Here is a 22,533-nt window from a genome sequence, read left to right as displayed (position 1 = left end):
GGGGTAGCGTGTGTTGAGGGGAGAGCCCCCCAGTAAGAGTTCCGCAAATAGTGGCTTAGACCGGCTTCCCTCTGCTGGCTGGGTGGCACAGTAGGTCCTCATCTGAAATGAAGTCCCTCCTCTCGTTTTTCTCCCCTCAGAGACAGGGCCTATCCTTTGCACTATGGAATAAATGAACCCTGGCGAAGTTGGTCATAACACTAACTCTTAGACAGTGAATGTTTCTGCTTACATCCTTCACAAGATCAGAGCCTGATAGAGACGGGCACAGGTGCTTCCAGGGCCCAGCTGCTCTCCTCCTCCTTTGTGTGCAGCATCAGGCTTTGCCGCGAAGTGGACATATCAGGTCTTACAGCCTCAGGGGTTTTCAAGTTGTGGCCCAGTTTTGCATAAAGGGCATCAGGGCTTCTTTTATCAATTCTTTATGTCTGAAGTCCTATTAACACATATTCACTTCAAAGATGCACCCCCTCCTTTCTCCCGTCCCTTCTCTCCCTCTTTCTCACTTACTTTCTTATCTGTGTTTTAGTATGTATTTTTAAAAGATAAGAACTTCTTCAGAACATATAATCACAGTATCACATTACATCTTGAAAATGAACCATAATCTCATATAATTGTGAAATATTTAGTCAATTTTCAAATTTCACCAACTGGGATATGAGTATGTGTGTGTGTGTATGTGTGTGGGGTGTGTGGTGTGTGTGTGCGTGTGTGTGTGTGTATTAACAAGGTCCGTGCGGTGCAATTGGCGGATAGGCCCATTAAATCCATTGTAATCTATAACCCATAGTTCCCTCTTCTATTTCTTTTATATCTTTTCCTTGCAATTTATTTATTGAAAAAACTAAATGGTTCTGTTGAGTTCCCTACATCCTGGAGTTTGTTGGCTGTATCTCGGATACCTTGCATTCCCTATAAGTTGGCGGTCACATTTAGGGGCTTGATCAGACCCCAATTAGATTGTGGGGCACAGATGCTCCCTAGGCGGTGGTATGCACTCCATCAGGAGGCGTACAATGTCTGGGTCACTATATTTTTGTGACAGTAGTCATATATCATGTCATTCATGAGTCACATAAAAATGGTGACATTCCAGTCTTCCGTTCCTTCTTTGCCAATCGGGATGCCTCTGTAACAAGAAACTCCATCTGCTTTTTTAACACCCACTTTCCATAGAAGGCAATGCTGGGAAGTTCTGAGAGGCTCTGGGCCTGGGACCCATTGCTCCCTGCCTCAGGCCTGGGCCAGGCTTGTTCTGACACCTGCAATTCCCTCTCAGGGACATCCCAGAAGGATATGCCATGTTTTAGTCACAGTGGTGCCATGAAGTATTGAAAGCAAGTCAAAAAATGTGATCTTTGAGACAGAATTATCTGAAATCACTATAGGTCAAATCTAACATCATTAGTGGCTTCCTTTCTATAAATGACAAATCCAGCAGGTGCTAAACTCGGTGCTGGGTGCTGAAGAGAACTCCCCTGGGTCTTGAATTCTCATGGAGTCAAACTGGCAATTTCCTAATCTTCCAGAATAAGATAAAGAAGGAAACTCACAACTATTTCTGATAAGTTTAATTATGACAACAAACAAATGTTTCCAGGTTAGAAGATGCTATTGCAGGTAGCAGATCAGCCAGAGGGTTATTCTGACTTCCTGCCATATTTTATCTTTCAAGAGAAAGACAGGATTACCTTGGGTAAGGGGTAATATTTTCTCTTGCTGGCTTTGAAACAGGGTGGACCGAGCCAAGACTCTGGCAGATTATTCATTTCTGTCCTTCATTTATGTATGTCTAAAAGTTGGCACAGTGCTTGTTTGGAGTCTGCCCAACAGATGTTCCAGAGGTTCCCTGATAGAACTGGGGCCAGCGTAGCCCCTTCATTCCCCTCATGCCATATTGAGAGGTGACTCTTGACAAGCTCCTCCTCCTTTCCTTTCCCTGCCAAAGCAGTGGTTAACCTAGGAGTATTTTTTCTTTCTGACCTCATCTCAAATTTAAACCAAGAGCCATCTCTCCCTGTCCCCACATACACACACCAGTTGAACTTATCAAGCCATCTGCTTACTGAAATTTCAACATGAGACATTAAAATCTCCAAACAAGGAACCATTTCCCCACAGGGAGGAGGAAACAATGCAACAGCCCCAAACGGAAAGCAAAGTTTATTGCATGCGAAAAGCAGTCTTGTGGAAATTAAATAAAATGGTCAGGAACCGTGAAAATATACATTTTGCATATTTTCTGTCCTGTTCCAGAAGAGGCTCACTCACTCTTCGCTCTCGTGGACCACCATCTGCAAAGACAGTGGGCAATTTTAGTCATGTGATACGGCAGAGGCACATTTCCTCGGCTCCCTCTGCTGGAAAGCATCAGGGAGCTGCTTGCTTGTGCGGTTCAGTAGGGCATGGAGTATTTTTTGGACTTCAGGAGACTATACAACTGCATACATGGAGGAACTCACCCACAGCACGAAAAACTGGCCCTCGGAGAGAACTAGCTGGGTGCACTGGGGATTCCTACCTACAGTATCTATTTACACGCAGAGTGATTGAAGACGGTACCAGCAGAGGGCGCCCGAGAGATCTCAGTGGGAACCGTTCATTCCTTTTCACAACGGCGCTGGAGTCTCTTATTGCGACTTACAGATCTGGGCTCTAGCAGGGCTATTCTCAGCTAAGTGTCCTTAAGCAGATCCCTCCCCTTCCTGAGCCCAGGATCGACCAGTTCTAAAGCTGAGGGTTTTCTAAGGTTCCTTCCAGTTCAAAAACATCTACATTACATTAGGTTCTTCCCAGGTCGTCCAGGGGCTGCAAGTCCAGCCCGCGTCCACCGCTCTCCATCAAGTTCCAACAGGAGCCACCTACCCTGCTGGAGGTGAAGTCCCGGGTCTTAGCACGAAGCTTATTGACTTGAGATTCTGCAATATCAGCACGTTCTTCAGCCTCCTCGAGCTCATGCTGAGCTTTGCGGAACTTGGTGAGATGAGCGTTGGCTTGTTCATCCTAAAACCGAAGAGCCCAGGCAGGTGAGACCAGCGTGAGCAACAGACCAGGCTGCTGTTCTAAAGTCACAAACGCATCTGACTTACAGCCTCCTCAGCCTGCCTCTTGTAGGACTTGACTTTCACTTGAAGTTTATCCACCAGATCCTGTAATCTCAGCACATTCTTCCTGTCCTCTTCACTCTGAACAGGAGAACATGGGAACGTAGAGTTGCACGAGGCCTGGCCAATTTTCTGGAGCTAAAGTGTGTCATCCTATAGACCCCAAGGTGGTGTTTGCACTTTACAGAGAAAACATGTCTCCGGCTTTCTTTCCACTTACCTGGTAAGTTAACTCCTTGACCCGCCGCTCATACTTCCTCAGGCCCTTGACAGACTCTGTGTTCTTCTTCTGCTCCCCTTCAAGCTCCAACTCCAGCTCTCGGATCTGGAGGACACCATTGAGAAATTAGTTCTGGGGCTGTAGCACCAATGGGAGAAGCCAGAGGGCTCAGTTCATGCTGGGATCCTTCCTGCGAGTACCCGCGTCTCCAGTTTCTGGATCTGCTTCTTCCCGCCCTTCAGGGCCAGCTGCTCAGCCTCATCCAGACGGTGCTGCAGGTCCTTCACCGTCTGCTCCAGGTTCTTCTTCATCCGCTCCAGGTGGGCGCTGGTGTCCTGCTCCTTCTTCAGCTCCTCAGCCATCATGGCCGCCTGCAAAGCAAATCATACCCACTGAGATACAGGCAAGGATCAAGTAAGTGCCTTGGCGCTGTCGAAACCTGGGTAACCGGAGGACTGGAGCCCAGCTAAAGCAAAAGGACAGCAGGGTGAGATGATTGAGCCCGCCCTTCCACAGGGGATGTGAAATGAACTGCACCAGGTATGGAAAAGAACCTAAGAAAGGAAACTTTCAAGGATGAGATGGGAGATGGTTTCTTCCTTTTCTTAAACTGGCCCCCTTGGAATTTAGCCCATCTACGAAAAGTATTTTTTTTGTTATCACCGTGATCACTAGTATATTTATTCAAAGGAATCTGAGACTTAGAAAAGATTGATCTGATACCTAGCGTCACAGGTTTGGAGACCGTGAGATTAAAGGAAGGCCTCTAGAGAGGGAGCATGAACCGACAGGACAGCAACCCAGTTGCAAGGTAATGTTCTCCGTCAGACGGCAGGTGGCGCTGTGGGCGCCGCGGCCGCCGGAGAAAACATCTGACCCCGAGAAAAGCCGGGTGCTGCTGGGTGCGAAGCTGGCTTCGCGGGAGCTGAAATTTGGTGGGGTAGTGACATCTGAGGGTTTGGGATAAATCCTGTGTTGAAGGAAAGAAGAACATAGCTTCCCGTGGGCATAAGAGAATACGATCCTTCGCGGTCTGTTTTTCCTACGCCGCCTTATTTCTCACAGCCCCCTTCTAAATGTGCGCGGGGAGACATGCTGAGTTCGAGGGAGGTGCGCAGCGGTTTTGGGGCAGAACGCACACCCCGCGGGCCCTGCGGGAGGCCCAGGCCTGTCTAACGGGAACTGTGCCAGGGTTGGGAGAGGGCAGGGGCTTTAATGACATGCAGTCTGGGCAGCTGCACGGGAGCAGGAAGGAAAAGGCGTACATCTGTGATGGCCTTCTTCGCTTTCTCTTCAGCATTCCTTGCGTCCCTGCTGGCATCTTCCACCTCGCTCTGCAGCTGCATGAGGTCCGTCTCCAGCTTCTTCTTGGTGTGGATGAGGCTGGTGTTCTAGGATGAGAGGCAAAGGTGTTGCCCAGGCAGTCCGAAGCTGAAATCCCGCCCCCCGCCCCGTCCCCTGCCCTGTCCCCGCTCTGTCCCCGGGTCCCCCACCTGGGTGTGCAGGAGCTGCACGCGCTCGTTGGCATCCAGCAGCTCCTGCTCTGCCAGCTTCCGAGCTCTCTCCGTCTGCTCCAAAGATGCCCGCAGCTCCTCCACCTCGGCCTGCAGCAGGTTGGCTCTGCGCTCCACGATGGCCAGCTGCTCCTTCAGGTCCTCCTGGCCCCGGAGAGCGTCATCCAGGTGTAGCTGGGTATCCTAGCCAGAGGAAAAGGGGAGTCTAGTGGAAATTCAGGCATTAGGACCATAAGCCTAGCTGACCACCGAGTGCTTGAGGGTGGGAGAGGTGTCCCACCGGGGAGCTCTCTCAAACCTTCAGCTGGCCCTGGATACTCCTGAGGTGTTTCAGAGTCTCGGCCGCCTGGCGGTTGGCGTGGCTCAACTGGATCTCAATTTCGTTCAGGTCCCCTTCCATCTTCTTCTTGAGTCTGATGGCCTCATTGCGGCTGCGCACCTCGGCGTCCAGGGCGCTTTGCATGGTCTCCACCGTTCTCTGGTAGTTCCTTTTCAGCTGCTCAGTCTCTTCATCTTTCTCGGCAACCTTTCTATCGATTTCTGATTTCATTTGTGTCAGTTCCAGCTGGATTCGGAGGATCTTGGCCTCTTCATGTTCAAGGGCAGCCTTTAAAGAACAAGAAACAGAAATAGTACCACTGAAGGTACAGAGCCCGCTACACTGCCCTTCAGGGTGATAAAGCTTCAATGGAATATTCATAACTAAGTCTGTAATTCACCACTATCTTTAAAAAGCAAGTCCCTAATTTATCTTCAGTGCAGAAATAAAATGTTTCATTGCTATTTGTTTAGATTATACTATCAAGAAATAATAACATTTACATGATCACATTTTTTAGGAACATAAAACACCTTATGGATATTTTTAATTCCTCTATTTTGGAAAATTTCATTTTTAGACCTATTATAACATAATGATGTTTTCCACTAAATTTAAGACAAATCGCAGTATTATCTCATTCAACCTCACAGTTATGCCATTTGATAGGAAAGGAGCAGGCTTTAGGTCTACTCTTTTTACAGAGCAAAAATGAAGACAGTGGGGCCAGCTAGCCTCCAGGGTGGGGGTGGAGCTGCAACGTGACCGCTCTGTTCCTGCCATGCCTCCCTAGCGCCCTGCTCACCTCCGCTTCCTCAAGAGCCAGCTGGATATCAGCCTTTTCCAGCTCAATCTGCTTTCTTGACTTCTCCAGTTCGTGGATAGTTTTACCATTTTCAGCAATTTGTTCTGTGAGATCTGCTATCTCCTCTGCAAAGAAGAAAGTTATGGCTGCATTTGAACACCTCTGTGAGGGTTTCCAAGGGATCAACTAAATCCTTTTTAACTAGTTTATTTTCACTCTAAGGATGCTGCTTCCTAGAGATAAGGTATTGTGTAGAGAAAGACTCAAAAAGAAACAAGCCCTCAGGTGGTGAACACTTTCTCTGCGCGCAGGAACGCACACAGTGTGGTGTGGGGATGTGGTCCTGAAGTCACACCCTCGCACAGTGGGAAGGGAGGTTCCAGGCGCTTTTTAAACTGCTTACGCTCTAAGTTCTTATTTTCTCGTTTCGCAGTTTCGAGTTGATCTAAGGCTTCTTCGTAGGCATTTTTCAGTTTGAAGAGTTCAGTGCTCAAGGAGCGGGATTCCTTCAGGGATGCCTCCAGCTCTGCCTGGCTCTCCTCACACTTGGTCTTCCATTCACCTAGCACCTGGAACATGGCGACAGAAGGTGCCTCCGCTTGTTAGCTGTCCTCTGCCAAGCTCCCAACTAAGTACAACCGCGAAGGGAAATTCTCAGTTTGTCTCTCGCCTAGCTCCTTGTTCTTGGTGAATGGACTAACCGGAATTTTGGTATGTAAATTTACTCAAGATCCATAATTGACCAGTAACAACCATCTCCAAAAAGCAAATGGATCCTTTGAGAAAGAATTAGCTGGGCATAACTACCCCTTTCCTAAAATGAAAATGGCCCTGTATTGTAAAATATTTCATTAAAACTTTGGCTCAAGTCAACCTATCTGCCATACCAAAAGGAGGGCTTCCAGAAAGCTTCTCTGTGGGACCAAGTTACGTTTGTGCGTGTCGGCCGCCCAGACAGACCAACAGCGTGGGGCAAGACAAAGGCGTGGGGCTGAATAACATGTAGAAATGCATTTGTCTCCACTGACAATGTTTGAAAGGAACTTCCACCCCATCGCGTTCCCATTTCACTTCACAGATGAGACTACAGGCTGGTGAAGGTCAGGGACTTGCCTGAGCTCACAGTGCTGGTGTGGGGCAGGGGCAGGACAGGGACCCAGTCCCCTCCTTCCATGACTAGGAGGTATTCCTCACATCACAGCGTTCAGCCAGCATGAAGCCGACCCCCACCCCCCACCTTGTCAAAGTTCCTCTGCTTCTTGTCCAGAGCCGCGGCCATGGAGTTGGCTCTCTCCACATCAACCATCAGATCCTCGACCTCTCCTTGCAGCCTCTGCTTGGTCTTCTCCAAGGAAGCACATTTTGCATTCACTGCCTCCACCTGTTCCTCAGAATCCTGAAGGCGCTGGGCAAGTTTTTTCCTTAAAGAATATGAAAGAGAAGCAAATGCTATTTAAGTTTCAATTCTCTTGAACATCACTATTCATCATGTTGGAATCACTAATTTTGTGATTCAAACACCCATTTGCTTTCATACGCCCCAAAGAATTTCCTGGCTCCTACAAATCAAGGATCAACAACCTGCTTTGTCTCTAACCAAAAGCAAAGTTGTCTGTCTTAAGGAAACGTGTTAAGGCCAGGTCCCTCCAACAGCACAACACTGCATTAAAAGACATGAGATGGGGAGACATCTAGGCACAAAACAAGTTCATTCCCAAGTACTTCTCAAGTCAATGCCCTCTATCATATGATCATTTAAGGTAAACAGAGCTGCTCACTTGGCCTCCTCCAGCTCCTCCGTGCGCTGGATGGCGTCCGTCTCGTACTTGGTCCTCCACTGGGCAACCTCGCTGTTGGCCTTGGACAGCGCCCTCTGCAGCTCGGCCTTGGCTTCCTGCTCCTCCTCATACTGTTCCCGCAGCAGGTCACAGTCATGGCGGGCTGACTGCAGGGCATGGGCCAGGGCGTTCTTGGCCTGAAAAAGTCATGAAAGAGGAGAGTCCCTAGGAGATTATTATTTTAATGCCATGTGCGTGATACAATCAGAGTGTGCCCCTCCTATCATCACCTACGGAATGAAGTTGCCCTGTCTCTCCTGTAGGTGGTACTTGAAAATTAGATCAAAGAAGCACTCCCTCAGGTGACGCACCTTGCTCTCTTCCTCCAACTGCCTCTTGAGCTCCTCTATTTGCTGGGTGAATGCTTGCTTGCTCCTGGAAAGCTGGGATACTATACTTTCCTTTTCCTCCAGTTGACGACTTAGCTCACCTGTGTCCAGAAAGAAATTTTTATTAATGCATCCATGAATCGATTCGCCCACCAAGGGCCTATGTGTGTAAGGCACTGTACTAAGATCTGGGCAGAGAGTAACTTATGAGGTGTGGTCCTTTCTCAGTGGCAAAGCAACGAGTCCATGAGCAGGACAGTGAAAGCACAACTTGGCAGGTATTGCTGTGAACGACTGGAAGCGTGGAGTGGCTTTTGTCAGTAAAACCCATGAGGACAACTATAAATTTAAACATGACCAGAAACATCTAAAAGCTCTCCCAGACTTTCCAGCAGCTGGTGTTTCCAGCTGTTTTCTTGATTCATCATCAAGGGAAATCAAGCTTTCCCAAGGACTTGGTATCTCTAATAATCTAAAGGTAGACTCCCAGGTGAATATGGTGAGTTCAGGTTTATACGCTTATATGGAGGTAAGAGGAAAAAAAGGAAGGGTGAGAGGCTTCACGACTCTTTCTAACCCCAAGATTATTTTGGAACGGCAACTGAACTTCTTTTCTTCATTGTCCTGGTTGTGGCTGCTGACGAAGGATTGAGTCACCTGTGATGATGACAGGCTGCAGGGCCAGCACTGGGTGAAACCACATTTCCAGGTGAAAGCCCCTAATAATGTTCCCCAATATTTGTATTGCACACCAAGAGATTGTACAAATTGGCTGTGTTCCTTTCTTTATTGTCTTGACTGCAGATGATCTGAAAACATGCATAGCAAGGAGGAGAAAGGCCACGGCGCTTGGTTTCTGGAACCAGGTCTGCCTTTTACTCCTTTGAGGCAAGGTCACGTTAATTTTGAAAGCATGTGAGCCAGGCATTTTGAGTCCCTTCTCTTTCTGGTCTACTTCTCTCTGTCTTCTTTTTAGTGACTTCTCAGGGTCCCCCTCCTTCAGGACATTTTGAGTGGCTCTTTCTCTGGGTTACTCTCATGGTTTCTCTCTTGAAAAGGTGCTTTAGTAGGAATTCTCCCCCCCCCCCCAAATAGTGCCCCTTAATTTGACCAGCTGCCCCTCTTTGGGCTCCACGCAGTGTTGTCCCCACCCCCACCGCAACCCACCCCCGTCCCATTGCTCACCAGCCTCAGTCTGAAGACGCGACTTCTGTGTCGTCAGCTCGCTCAGGCTCCTCTGACTTTCCTCATTCTTGCCCCTGGCCTCACTCAACTGATCCTCCAGAGTTCGGCATATTTTTTCCAGATTTGCCTAAAGGATTGAGAAAAAGGAGAAAATAGAGTCAGTGCTGAGATCTGAATGACCCAAGAGTTCTCTTGAATCCAAAGCCCTGGGCCCACTTCTGCCAAGTACCTTGGATTTTGACACACTCTCCACGTTGCTGGCCAGGTCGTCAATCTCCAACTTGAACTCACTCTTCTCCTTCTCCAGCTTCTGCTTGACCCTCTGCAGGTTGTCTATCTGCTCCGCGAGCTCAGCCACACTGTCCCCGTGTTTCTTCCTCAGGGCGGCCACCGTGGCTTCGTGCTGCAGGGTGGCCTCCTCCAGGTCCCGGCGCAGTTTCAGGAACTCAGCCTCCCGCTTTTTGTTCAGCTCTATCTGGGTGGAGGTGACGCCTCCCGCCTCCTCCAGCCGCTCGCTCAGCTCCTCCAGTTCCCGGGCGTAGTCACTGCGCTGCTTCTCTGTCTTTGCGCGAGTGGCCCTCTCCGCCTCAATCTCTTCTTCCAGCTCCTCAATTCGAGCCTGTAGAGCCCAGCAGCCCCAGAGTGACTCGCTCTGAATGTCAAGAACGAGCTGGTTTCCATTCCCATTCAACAAGCCAATTCTGGAACTTCTCCCAGAGAAATATGAGTATTGCTAATATGCTAATATGACTTTTTCTTGTACCAACATGGTCATTACCTTGCAGTGATCAACCCAGGATGTTGTTCATTCAATAAAATGTTGACTCAAAATAATTCAATTATGCATTTTATTTGAAATTATATGAAAAGTTATTCACTCTGCTCTGTCAGCCTAGCAGAAGGGAAACCACCGAGGCAGGCAGACCCATGATGCTGCCCATGTGCTCACAATGGCTTATAGCGCAGAGAACCCAGCCCACTGTGAGCGACCCACATGTAAAAGGGAAATCCAAGACACCTCCTACCTGTAGCTCTTTGATTTTCTTCTGAAACTGGAGGCCCAGAGTCTGCTCGTCTTCCACTTTGCTCTGCAGCTGACTATATTCGAAGTCCTTCCTGTGAAGGAAAATGTAGAATGTATGAAGACAAAGTACCCAGTAACTTGCAAAACTGAAACCAGCGGCCTTAGAGCACATACTTCTTGAGCCTTTCGTCCAGCTGCTGCTTATCATTCTCCAGGTCCACTACGGACTCATGGGCAAGCTTCAAGTCCCCCTCAAGCTTCCTTTTGTTCCTTTCCAGGTCTACACGGAGCTTCTTTTCCTGTTCTAGGGAGCTTTCCAGCTGCAAAAGGCATTGTTTCCACTTGAGAACACATGCTGTGCACTAGAGCATTGGGGGCGGGAGTGGGGTGGGGGTGGGGGCTCTTCCAACACAGAAGTCCTAAGACTGCCAATTAGCAGCATTTACTTACATCATCGACTTGCTGTTCCAGTTTGCTCTTGATTTTACTCAGAGAATTGACTTTGTCTTCTTCAGCTTGGAGGTCATCCAGGGTCTGCTGGTGGGCCTCTTGGAGGGCCTTCTTCTCCCTGGTCAGCTTTGCGATAGTTTCATCCAACCCAGCCAGTTCCTCAGTAAGGTTTTTCACCTAAGAAGAATTCACAAGCAATCGTAGGAGAGATGCAATTTGGTTTGCAATGACAACATCAAGCTGGAAAGACCCACAGAGAGAATACCTTGTTCTCTGTGGCATGCTTCTCCTTTTCGACCTTGGCCAGGGTCAGCTCAAGGTCATCTATGTCTTTTTTGAGCTCTGAACATTCATCCTCCAGTTTCCTCTTCTTGGCCGTCAGCTCAGCATTGATCTCTTCCTCGTCCTCAGCTCTCTCCGTCACCTCTTTGATTTTGGCCTCCAGCTGGAATTTGGCTTTGATCAGCTGGTCGCATCTTTCCTCTGCATCCAACAAGTTTTCACTTTCCTTTAAAAAAAAAAAAGAATCACGATGTCCTTTAATGAGATAAGGTTTGTGACGTTCCAGTATTTTGTTATATATGAAGTTCTTTATAAAGCATCTACACTAAAAAGCAAAAATCCCACCAAAACTCTAGTTTTCTTAAGTAATCAAATCTAGAAGGAAAAGTGAAAACAAAAAGATTTCTAAACACATACAGCTTGTACTTGGAGCTGCAGGTCATTCTTCTCTTGAACTAGAGTCACCAGTTTTTCCTCCAGTTCCTTCCTTTTTGCCTCTGACTTGGCCAGTTCTTCTTTGGTTTTCTGAAACTCTTCCTTCATGGTGGCCATCTCCTTCTCGGTCTCCGCGCTCTTCAGCAGGGGCTTGATCTTGAAGAACAGTTTCATCCACGGCCAGTGCTTGACGTTCATGAACGAGCGGATGTTGTACTGGATGCAGAAGACGGATTCCCTAAAAACAAAATATCAGTTGTTTCTAAGAGAGACCCCCACTTCCTCAAAAGAGCTCCCATTTAAACAAAGACCCTGCTCGACCTTCTCTGCACCATCTTCTGGAATTCCACGCGCATGAGGAACCCTCTGCACACAGCTTGTGTCCGAGTGATCAGCTTGGCCAGGCGGTCATCGCGCATTTCTTCCAGGGTTCCTAGCAAGCCAGCTTTGAAGAACACCTTAGAGGGGGGAGGAAGGCGTGAGTCATTGTTCTGGAGAGGTCTAAGAGGGCCCAAAGGCCAGCATCTGTCGGGACTGATGCATCACCTTGGTGTGCCCAAATTTGTACTGAGTGTGGTCAATATCGATGGATGCCAGCAGCTTTTCACACGCTTTCTTGCTGTCGATGAACTGTCCCTCGGGGATCGCGCTGGCATTCAGCACCCGGTATCTGCCGGCGTAGACACAGAAACAGTCAGACTGTGAGCACGAACATAAATAAGCCTTGGAGACCATAGAGTTCACGCCTCTCTTCCTACAGGCAAGGAAGCCAGGGTCCATAGTCACACTGCTAGGTAATGGCCTAGAATCCAGGCCTCTGGATCTTTTCTGCCATGTGCAGTATGTATGCCGTGGCTGAGTGGCAGGTTATTGTACATGAAAGTCCATAACTGCTCTGTTGAAATGGGTCTTTTCATCAGTATCTCTCTCTCTCTAAAATTCCAGTATTTGCACATCTCATCAAGAATCATGGAGAACTTTTTATGACGCACCTTTGTTTAAAATCCCCGTAGAGAATCCGGTTTGGGAACCCCTTCCGGCAGATGCGGATGCCCTCCAGGACACCGTTGCAGCGCAGCTGGTGCAGGACGAGGCTGTGCTCCATGGCCCCTGAACAGAAGCCGGAAACCTCAGCTCCACACCCGGGTCCCGAAAAGCGCACCGCCATCCAGAGGGCCAGCAGGTGTCTTACCTGGGGTTTTGGTCTCGTTAGGGATGATACAGCGCACAAAGTGAGGGTGAGTAGTTCTTAAATTTGACATTAGCTTGTTCAGGTTCTCCTAAAAGAAAAAGATGGAATTTGACAGCCTCCTGTAGACTTTTATAAACATAGAGATATCGTCGTCGGCAGCCGTCCGTCTGGAGAGACGATGGTGTAGCTTCTTAAGAGTCTATCTGCACCACCGAGAATGGCTGTGCAGTCCGACTCGGGAGTGACACGGTATCTGTCTCCTCCTGTGTTGAATCGACATCTTGCGATGACGCTGAAGCTACAGAGCCTGGGCAGGGTAATATGGAGGGTCTGCTGTTGCCCATGCAGCAGACCCCCCCTCTCTTCGCAGCTGAAGGGTCCAAGGGAAAGACGGAGTCGATACAGCTTGGGTTCAGGTGCGCCGCAGGAGTTGCCGGTGTTGACTACAACGTCAAACCGCCTTAGGGACTCCGGCTCCGGATTTTCTGTCGGGGTTTACTCCCTTAGCCTTTCCCCTGAAGAGGTATGCCGCAAGGCAGCGGAGGTTTTTTGGAGTCAGAGTTTTCCTTCTCTGATGTACCCTGACTGGAAGATCGAACCAGCGACACTTAGCTCGCAGGCCGACGCTCAATCCACTGAGCTAAACCAGCCAGGGCAGAGATATATTGTAATGAAAAGTAAGATATAGCATGTTTTAAACTTATCATGAATTCTAAATAATAATGAAATTATTTAACTGTTTTATTTAATAATCCTATGGCTGGAGGAATAGGGGGAAAAAAACAACCTGTATAATAGCTTTCGTGTCGCAGTGAGCCAGAGACTAAGTAGAAAAGGCCCTCACAGGTGTACCCAGCCTCACTGGATGAATGAGGTGCTGCTGCCTGAGTCCTTCAGGCAGGTCAGGAGTTTGCACAGAGGACTCGCCCCCCAGACCAGCAAAGCCAGCTATTTACAGTACAAAGGGGTAACGGAGTTCTGCTCCTACGTCTGTTAGACCTCATTTAAATAGCGTCAAACCAGCACTCAACCTCACCAAGTGACAGTAATCCAGTTAAGACCACATTGCTATTCTCGAATAAACGCATTTAGAATCCCCACATTGCTCATTTTGCAATGACTTAAACCAGCTACAAGCAAATAAACTTGTATGTTTCTTACCCTGAAAAGGGCAGAGACAGTTTGGAAGGAAGAACCCTTCTTCTTGGCAACTTTCTTCTTTCCGCTGTCAGCTGAAAGAAACACATTGGCGCGTGCTTGTCAGGGGCTCCGTGGAGGGTTTTCGGTCCTGTGGGCTGAACTGGAAGGAGGAAACACGACTACAGGGCACTCTGGGGACTCAGTTACCATCTGTGGTGGCAAAGGTGGCATAGAGGTGTGCCAGGAGCCTGTTGGAGGACTTCTGGTACAGCCCGACCACGGTCTCGTTCAGGGGGTCCTTGTTCTTCTCCAACCAGCCTGAGACGCTGTAGTCCACGGTGCCCGCGTAGTGCACCAGCGAGAAGTGGGCCTCGGCCTTGCCCTTGGCAGGCTTGGGCTTCTGGAAGTTGTTGGACTTGCCCAGGTGCTGGTCATACAGCTTGTTCTTGAAGGAGGTGTCCGTGGCCTTGGGGAACATGCACTCCTCTTCCAGGATGGAGAAGATGCCCATGGGCTAGATTTAGGCAAAATGCACATGGGGTAACTAAGAGCTGCAGTGTGAACAGCAGAGTATACGAGGAGAGGGCACCGAGCTGGTAGAATAGGATACCTTCTCGATGAGCTCGATGCAGGCAGCCAGGTCCATCCCGAAGTCGATGAACTCCCACTCGATGCCTTCCTTCTTGTACTCCTCCTGCTCCAGCACGAACATGTGGTGGTTGAAAAACTGCTGCAGCTTCTCGTTGGTGAAGTTGATGCACAGCTGCTCCAGGCTGTTGAACTGACATCAGATACATAATGTTCGTGTGAGAAGTTGGACTTCTTTCAAAATCAAAGACTCACCCACTTTCCTCCTCATTGCTTGGGCTCTCACTGGCTCATTTATGCTTTCAGATTCCGTCCCAGTGCTCAGGACCTAGCTTAGCTCGTATCTCCCCTTTGGAGTCTTCTCTGCGCTTCGAGCTGGAAGGTGTCTCTCCCGCTCCTGGGTTCCCACCATGGTCTGGCCTCTCCTGTGCACTGACCACAGGCTGCCTGGCTTTGCAGTTACTCTTCGATGTGCCTTCTAAACCCCCGTCTTCCTCTGCAGACTATGAGCGCACCTTTTGTTTACCTACACGTCTTCTATCTGGTAGGCACTAAATACACACTTTGATGACTAGCTATACACTTCTAACTCAGAACCAGTAGGACATTTATGTAAAATGTTGCATAACTGGCTTATTATCAAATTCTCTGTATGCCTGGTCTCTCTAAGTCAGTAATTACATTTGAGTTGGGTTTTTTTTGTCTTTTTCATTGAACTATATCCTTTAAAATGGCACTTGACAGAAGTATTCCCCGTCTGAAACTAATAACCCTCCCCACATTCTCTTCCGCCTGATCTACCCTCCATCTAGTTTTTCTACAAGTGTGATGTTGTCACATGCTGGCCACCTTGACACCTTCCCCACAGAATCATGAACACCAGGCCCCTCATACAATGCCTCATGAGAGCATGAACATAAGCAACACAAACCTCGAAGATCTCAAACCCTGCAATGTCCAGAACCCCAATGAAGTGCTGTCTTGGTAGCTTTGTGTCCAGTTGCTGGTTGATGCGTGTGACCATCCACAAGAACAACTTTTCATACACTGATTTGGAAAGGGCATTCACAGCATGGTGCACCTGTTGGGCAACATGAGCGACTGAGCCTGAAGGCAGTGGCCATTGTGAACCTGTGTCCCTTCCTGGCCTGGAAGTAGTCGCTTACCTGATCCACAGTTTGACCTTTGGTAACGTACTCATTCCCAACTTTCACCCTGGGGAAGCACAGAGCTTTCAGGAGGTCCGAAGAGTTCAGGCCCATCAGATAAGCTGTCTTGTCAGCCACTGGCAAGAAAAGAAAGACGATTGCAAAGGGAAACTGTGGAGAAGAACCGCTTTGAAAATCATCGAGATGTTGCAAAGCTGGGCGAAGTGTGTCTCGTATCTATAAACTTCTTCTGTGCAGCCAATGGAAGCTAAAGCACTCAGAGAATATGACAGAGTTTATAAAAAGGCAGGATTGGTTCCAGAAAGCCCTGGTCACTTCTCATTGCATCTGAAATCGGGCTGTTCTAGAGACCCAGCAAACTCAGGTGTAATAGTGCCTGTAGGCAGTTCAGCCCTGGAGAGCTCACTTCTCCAGGCAGAAGGAAGATTAGTCACTCTCAAAAGAGTCACCAAACAACCTCAGTGGAAGACACCCACTTGGCCTGGGCTCCTACCCTAGTGTGGCGCTTCTGTACCTTCAGTGCCGTCTGGCTCTGCCTGCTCCTCACGCTGCTTCTGCTTGAACTTCATGTTCCCATAGTGCATCACGGCACCCGTCAACTTGTAGAGTCCAGATTTCTCTTCTGGAGTGAAGCCCAGGATGTCAATGGCACTCTGGCATCGAAAGAACAGCATGTCAGTGGCTTGACCCCAGGGGCCAAGGACGGACGAGCACCCCAGCCTTTCTCCCTTCCTACTCACATCCGTAGCCAGCAGCTCCTCCGCGTCGTCGATGCTGGCCACCAGGATTTCGCCCTGGCTGATGAAGGGGTAGTCGTAAGGGTTGGTTGTAATAAGCAGCAGCTCTGAAATAACGAACAGTTAGAGAAGGTCACGTAAGATGCGAAGAAATCAGCCACCCCATAGATTAGAGCTCCTGTATTCTGGTTTGAACCTTTGCTGCTGCGGTCCAGATTGAATTTAGAGTTAGAAATCTCTCCTAAACAGCCTCACGCTACTCAGGCTATGACTGGATATAAAACAACCAGAAAAGACGGTGCAGCTGGCCCACACAGTGTAGACTAAGAACCCCAGAGAGAATGCAGTATTTAAGTTTTCTTACTTTGCACACAAATGGTGCTTATTAATGTAGGTTTTGAAAAGTTAAAAGGGAAGCTGGCTGAGTGTGGGTCAGATCGGAGCCAACATTGAGGGAAGCACAGTTTGAAAAGCTGCAGCCTGTTTACAGGCTTGGGAGCAGAAGGCTGAGCAAACGCAGCCACGGAGGGCCCGGAAGACCCTGCGCACAAAGCCGTCAGATGCAGAACAAAGCGCGGGGTGACCATCCACAGGCTGGACTGCTCACCCCAGTTTGCACGGGTCTCGGCTTTGATGAAAGGTTGGTTTCTGTGTCAGACACAAGGGGGCGTTGAAGGACAATAAATGCTTAGTCTTTCAGCAGGTTTTCATAAACCAGGGATAGATAATTCAGTAGTGGTTTAATCCTGTTGTCAGTTGGATTTGTGTTTCGTTTTGTTCAATTTGACACATCAATGTCAATAGAGCTACACCTCGTTTCGAAAACAAACTTTGTTGCCTATGCTCTGCTTGGTCCAGCGATGTCAGAGCCGAAATGCTGAACCAACCAACCCCACTGGGGACTTGCTCACCTATGAGCTCAGGCTTCTTGTTTGAAAGAATCTGGTAGAAGATGTGGTAGCTTCGCTCAGCCTTCAGCTGGAAGGTCACTCTTGATTTTTCCAGCAGATCTTTGAACACAAACACAGGACTGTTTTCGAAACTGTTCCTGCCACCCTGAGACATCACCTGATCCCAATGACCGACTTACAAGTTTCAATATCTGCAGAGGCCAGCTTCCCAGTGGTACCGAAATGGATTCGGATGAACTTGCCCTGTGGGGGGGGGGGGGGGGAGGTTGGAGACCAGCATTGACTATGGCTCCAACTATTCCTGCAGTCTCCTGGGTCATGTGAACAGGAGCTTTGTTTCACTACAGTTTGATATTAAATAGGACCTCCTCTTTCTCCCTTCTTCCCTTTCCAGTTTGACGTGCTCCTCCCCCCTTATTCCACACTGTCTCCAACCACCCCACCCCTGGAAGTCAACAAAGTCAGAGGCTGATTTTTTTCAAGGTGCAAATCAAACCGTATCATTTGCCTGCCAATAGAATCCTCCAGCAGCTTCCTGAGTGAAGTCCAGACTCCTTCTCATTGTCTACAGATATCTACGTGACAGGTCTCTTCTGTCTCTCCCCTCGCCCACCTCCCTGCAGCCACTCAGACCCTCGTTAGGTCCCTTGAGTAGACAAGGCCTTCCCCTTCTTCAGAGGCTGTGAGCTTGCTTTGCCCTTTGTCCCTCCCCATCCTGCAGAGCTTGGGGTTGACAGCCCCCGCCCCCAGAGGCCTTCCCTGTGCACACTGTCTGAAGAAGACCCTGCCCCCAGTTCCTCTGTCATGGGCCCTGCTTAATGTATCATTATCTAAAGCTGCCTCGTCGATTGGTTTGTGCTTTCACAATCTACTGCCTCCGGACTGTCACCTCTCTGAGGACAGGGACCTTGCTCGTATTATAGGCCACAGAGAAAGTCCCAGTGTCACTGAACTCAGACTCACAAAGCGAGAGGAGTTGTCGTTCCTCACGGTCTTGGCGTTCCCGAAAGCCTCCAGCAACGGGTTGGCACTGATGATTTGGTCTTCAAGAGTCCCCTAGAGCATGAGATCAAGGGAGGAAGAAGCCACAGGACGACAGTAGGCAGTGCTTCCCAGCCCCACCATGCCTGCCTGGTGGTCACAGCAAGCCAGCCCCGCCCCCCCGACTCTCCAGCCTGAGGACGAACCAAACCAACAGCCGGTCTCACTCAAGCACACCTTTGCCTTTTGTTATATTTCGCCATAGTTCAGTGTCCTGACTTAAAATTCCTTCAGAACTTCAGTTCTTTGATTGTCTGGTCAGTTGGGCTGTCTGATTCACTTCAAACTGTTGCAATATTTTTGTTTAGAAAGGTAACTACAGGCTACAGTTCTCTCAAGTGGGCGCATGCAACTCTGCCGTAAAGGAGCAGCTCTCTGAGATTCTCCCACACGGACCTTTCTTAGAGCCTTGTTTTCAAAACAAACAAACAAAAAAACCAGACAGGATCTGGTCCTGTACACAGGGTTGTCTAAGATAACCGGCTGCCCTTCCATATGTCCACTCCTGGCCTGCTGTCCTTTCCCCGAAGAAGGGGAGTGTTTACTGGCTCCTGCCGCTCCCCCATCCGGCAGTTAGAGGATAGCTGTGAAAGCGCAGCGGGCCTTCCTTGTCTGCATACCTTCATTTTGGAGTCCTTCTTCTTGGCAAGGTCTCCAGTAGCTGCAATTGTTGCAAAGTACTGAATAACCCTCTTGGTGTTCACAGTCTTCCCTGCCCCAGATTCTCCGCTGTTTGGGGTGATGAAAAGAGAGAAAAATAAATAAGTTGTGCTAGTATAGCTAGTCTCTCCAAGGTGTCACACAGAGACCTGGACACGCATGCACCAAACGAATGTGAGAGACCACACAGAGGGGCAGGGCCCAAGGCGGCTCCCCAGCTGAGCTGACGCTAGGATGGGTACGTCAGTTTCTGAGGCCTTCCACGTGTCTTCTTGCCCATGCCCAAATCTATCTTCTCCCTCTAGACTTTGTGCTACATACTATCTAATGGACGGAATGGAGCTGCTAGTGCCTTTGCCTTCTGCCCTGGGGACAAGGGGCCACAGCCCCGAAACTGCGCTACGCCTTGGAAACTTACGTGATCAGGATGGACTGGTTTTCACGATCTGCCAAAGGCAAAAATAAAATAGAGTTGATGGTAATATAAAAAGAGCTTCCCAGTTTTGCCCCATTTCTCCAGCAGCCACCGTTCAGTGCACAATCCCTCCTCCCTCTGATGGTTCGTTTAGTCCTTGGTGGGAGCTTGAGAATGAGACTCAGGGACATTAAGCTCCCGATTGAAACAAGCCGCTGGCTTCTGACTGTATTAGACTGAACCACATGACATTGTCAATACTGTTTTTGGTCTGTAGAAATGTTGCTTTCATAGGGTTTAACCCATACTTGCATTAAATGCAAACTCCTCACGAGGGCTTGCAAGGGGCTCAGAGGTCTGGCCTCTTTCTGTCCCCTAAGCAGCTTTGCCCTTCCCTCCTTTGCATGGAGGTCCCAGGCCAGACAGGCAGGCCCAGGGCCACGCGGCGCTCCTCTGAGCCCTTTACAGCACCTGCTCTACCACTCCGGGCCTCCTCCTTGGAAACCTACCAGTCAGCATGAACTGATAGGCGTTGTCGGAGATGGAGAAGATGTGGGGCGGGGCCTCCTGGCGCTTCTTGCCTCGGTAGCCATCCACCACCTCGGGGTTGTACACCGGCAGCCACTTGTAGGGGTTGACGGTGACACAGAAGAGGCCTGAGTAGGTCTGTGGGAGAGTATAAAATACATGTGTGTGTGTGTGTGTGTGTGTGTACACAAAACTCTAGGCCTTTATTGTTTATCAGTTTTCTATACAATAAACTGGTATAAGAGGGGAGGTGTAATTTCTATTTATAGGTGAGGCAAGTGAGGCTCCGGTTGGGGGATGGCGGGGCGCATAGCTGCACCCCCACAGCGGGTCTTTCCTGCAGCCTGCTGGCTGTTCTGCTCCCAGCCTCCTCCTCCCAGCCCATCTTCTTCCTAGCCCCCTTATCTCTCACTTTCTGTCTTTCTCTGCCCCCTTTCCTTTCCTTTTTTCCATTCCCTTCTTGTGTTCAGCAGCTTAGTCAAACACCAATCTTTCATCCACACCAGCATCAGCAGCCCCAGCCCCACCCAGGGTGCGGAAAGCGCCGCCGGAGTGGGCACAGACATAGATCATCCAGGAGGTGTAGCGGTCCTTGAGGTTGTAGAGCACAGCCGGCTCGTTCAGGTGTGTCAGCATGGCCATGTCCTCGATCCTGTCGAACTTGGGCGGGTTCATGGCGTACACATCCTCTGGCTTGACCAGCAGGGTCTGAAAGGGAAGCGGTGCGGGGCTTACCGAGGGTTCTCTGCGCACTTCGCCTGCTGCAGACACCTGCCGCCCAGGAGGAGGCCCGTGGGCCGACAGCAGCAGGAGCAAGCGCGAGAGAAAACGTGAGGGAGGCAGGCTGTGGGCAGCTGGCGGTGGCAGTGACAATGTGATTTGTGCCTGTCGTGTCGGGCTATAGTTTTTTCCTCTGTGATGGGTCTCAGGTGAGAGGAGGATGACAGAAATGAGAAGCCAGGACCTCTGGGTGGATGCAGGGGACAGTGCCGGACAGGACCTGGAAGAACTTCTCTGCTCAGAAACACTAGCTGGACCCAAACCCCGCTCAACAGCTGATGGGCTTGTTCTTACCTACTCAGAGAGCGGCCCGTGCGCGGGGTCCCTGAGGCAGGGACAGAAGAGAAAGAGGGAGGTGGCATTGGAGCAGCAGACTGCCGCCCACCGTTACCCATACGCAGAGCTCTCTGTCCAGCCCCCGACCCTTCACCAACCGCCTGCCCACACTTACGAAAGGGAACCTAGCCCCACTCCACGCCCTCCCTGCCGTGGGGCGGAGCCGTGGCCCAAGCACAGACAGTGTGTCTACCCTTCCCGGGGGAGGAAAAGCCCCTCACCCCACGGCCCTCAAGCCTCCTTAGTCGGGCCCAGGGGTGTGGGCGTGGCTTCCTCACCGGGGGCCCGCCCTCGCCCCCTTTCTCGCTGAGACTGCCTTTGAGGGTGAATCATATCACTGTCCCCTCTGGACGAGGCAGTGGGGACCCTCCCTTTTCCTGCCTTCAAGCAGAGATTCGCTTAAACTACCACGCAGCAGACCCACGTTGGGAACGGTGGAGACTGTCCTAGACTGTCATTCGTTACGTCTGCCTTCCGTCTTCCCTGCTGCCTTGCGAGTGCAACCCTAGCCCTTGACCCGCCGCATCCGGAGAGCCCCCTGGGCGGCCCCTGCTCGCTAGCACGAAGGGCAGCCTGCAATGCCTCTTGCCGGCGTCCCCAAACTTGGGCGTGGCCACCCGGGCAAGCGGGGTGCCGTTTCTTTTACTTTTCTCTCTCAGGTTTTCTTTTTCCTGTCTTTATTTCTAACTTTTCTTGGAACATTCCAGATTATTCTGGTCTGGATTCCAGAAATTAGTGAAGTCCAGCATTCCTCCTAGCACCCCCACAGGGACCCAGGCCGCGGCGGGTGCACCGCTCACGCCTTCAGGAAATGGGGCGCTGCTCTTTCACACGGAGCTTGTGGTCCGCTAGGGCCCCTCACCCCCTTTCCTTACTTCCTCGGTCAGACAGCCATTGCTAGAAGAATTAGGGAAAGCCTGAGCTACCAAAGAAGAGGATTGTGGACGAGGTCTTCCTCCTGTCGGACCTGCAACCCCACTCCCCCACTCCGGACGCCGGAGCCGGTCACCTCTGACTGAGAGCAGCGTGAACAGCGACGAAGGCCCTGAGCAGGAACTGCCTTGATCGACCACCATGCGGTTTCTCCGGCCCTGCAGCTCGAGGCCCGTATTTGCTTTGCTCTCTCCAAGGAAGCTAATCAGTGATGCTGGGAGAGGCGTCCCAGTGCCAGAGCCAGACGGGGAAGGGGCCGGGGTGCGGGGCGCATGGGCGGGGCCCCCGTGCGCCTGGGGGCAGCGCAGGGACAAGGCTTACGCGGTTGTCTTCGGTTTCCACGGTGACCTTCCCGTCCTGGTTACTCTTAATTTTCCCCTTGGCGTATTCTTCCTTTGAGTCGACCACAAAACAGTAGGTTTTGGCGTCGAAGGGCTGGTTCTGAGCCTCGATCCTCTCCTTTTCCGACTTGCGGAGGAAAGGCGCGGCTATGCCGAACACCTCCATTTCGGTGTCGCTGCTCATGGCGCAGCTGGAAGGCAAACCCTCCGGGTGAGCCCAGCCCTCCCCTGACCCCCGCCCCGTCCTAGCAGCT

The 22,533-nt window shown here is 50.2% G+C and overlaps 1 protein-coding gene across 1 annotated transcript; it reads right to left on the bottom strand.

Annotated features, from left to right (window-relative positions):
• Window positions 1-2,150: 2,150 nt before the first annotated feature.
• On the bottom strand, window positions 2,151-22,463 carry LOC149997565 (myosin-3). The gene is made up of 39 exons (XM_090291881.1): window positions 22,260-22,463; window positions 20,454-20,597; window positions 19,871-20,027; window positions 19,365-19,392; window positions 18,907-19,015; window positions 18,209-18,301; window positions 17,425-17,488; window positions 17,246-17,344; window positions 16,338-16,441; window positions 16,112-16,250; window positions 15,595-15,713; window positions 15,360-15,509; window positions 14,451-14,621; window positions 14,048-14,354; window positions 13,862-13,932; window positions 12,701-12,788; window positions 12,501-12,618; window positions 12,055-12,178; window positions 11,830-11,966; window positions 11,491-11,746; window positions 11,057-11,299; window positions 10,792-10,968; window positions 10,516-10,661; window positions 10,343-10,433; window positions 9,547-9,936; window positions 9,318-9,444; window positions 8,115-8,233; window positions 7,744-7,940; window positions 7,203-7,386; window positions 6,369-6,534; window positions 5,966-6,090; window positions 5,140-5,448; window positions 4,821-5,024; window positions 4,593-4,718; window positions 3,528-3,698; window positions 3,328-3,432; window positions 3,093-3,188; window positions 2,869-3,006; window positions 2,151-2,297 (listed from the first exon to the last, which is right to left on the bottom strand). Exons 1-39 carry the CDS (start codon window positions 22,461-22,463, stop codon window positions 2,271-2,273), a joined length of 5,823 nt encoding a protein of 1,940 aa, XP_090148007.1. The 3' UTR covers window positions 2,151-2,270.
• Window positions 22,464-22,533: the final 70 nt, after the last annotated feature.

The sequence above is a fragment of the Furipterus horrens genome, unplaced genomic scaffold (assembly GCF_987537825.1).
Source record: "Furipterus horrens unplaced genomic scaffold, mFurHor1.1.pri manual_scaffold_11, whole genome shotgun sequence".
In the NCBI taxonomy this organism is placed as follows: Eukaryota; Metazoa; Chordata; class Mammalia; order Chiroptera; family Furipteridae; genus Furipterus; species Furipterus horrens.
The sequence above is the reverse complement of the archived record's forward strand: the minus strand, read 5'-3'. Positions and strand labels throughout refer to the sequence as shown.

Bases quoted from the DNA above. Each gene is read 5' to 3' on its own strand.
- LOC149997565 (XM_090291881.1), bottom strand. From the start codon at position 22,463: ATGAGCAGCGACACCGAAATGGAGGTGTTCGGCATAGCCGCGCCTTTC. The intron at 19,393-19,870 runs GTAGGTTTCCAA...TGCCTTTGGCAG, and splicing joins CTATCAGTTCATGCTGACTG to ATCGTGAAAACCAGTCCATC. The intron at 10,434-10,515 runs GTATGTGCTCTA...TTTCCTTCACAG, and splicing joins CTGGACGAAAGGCTCAAGAA to GAAGGACTTCGAATATAGTC.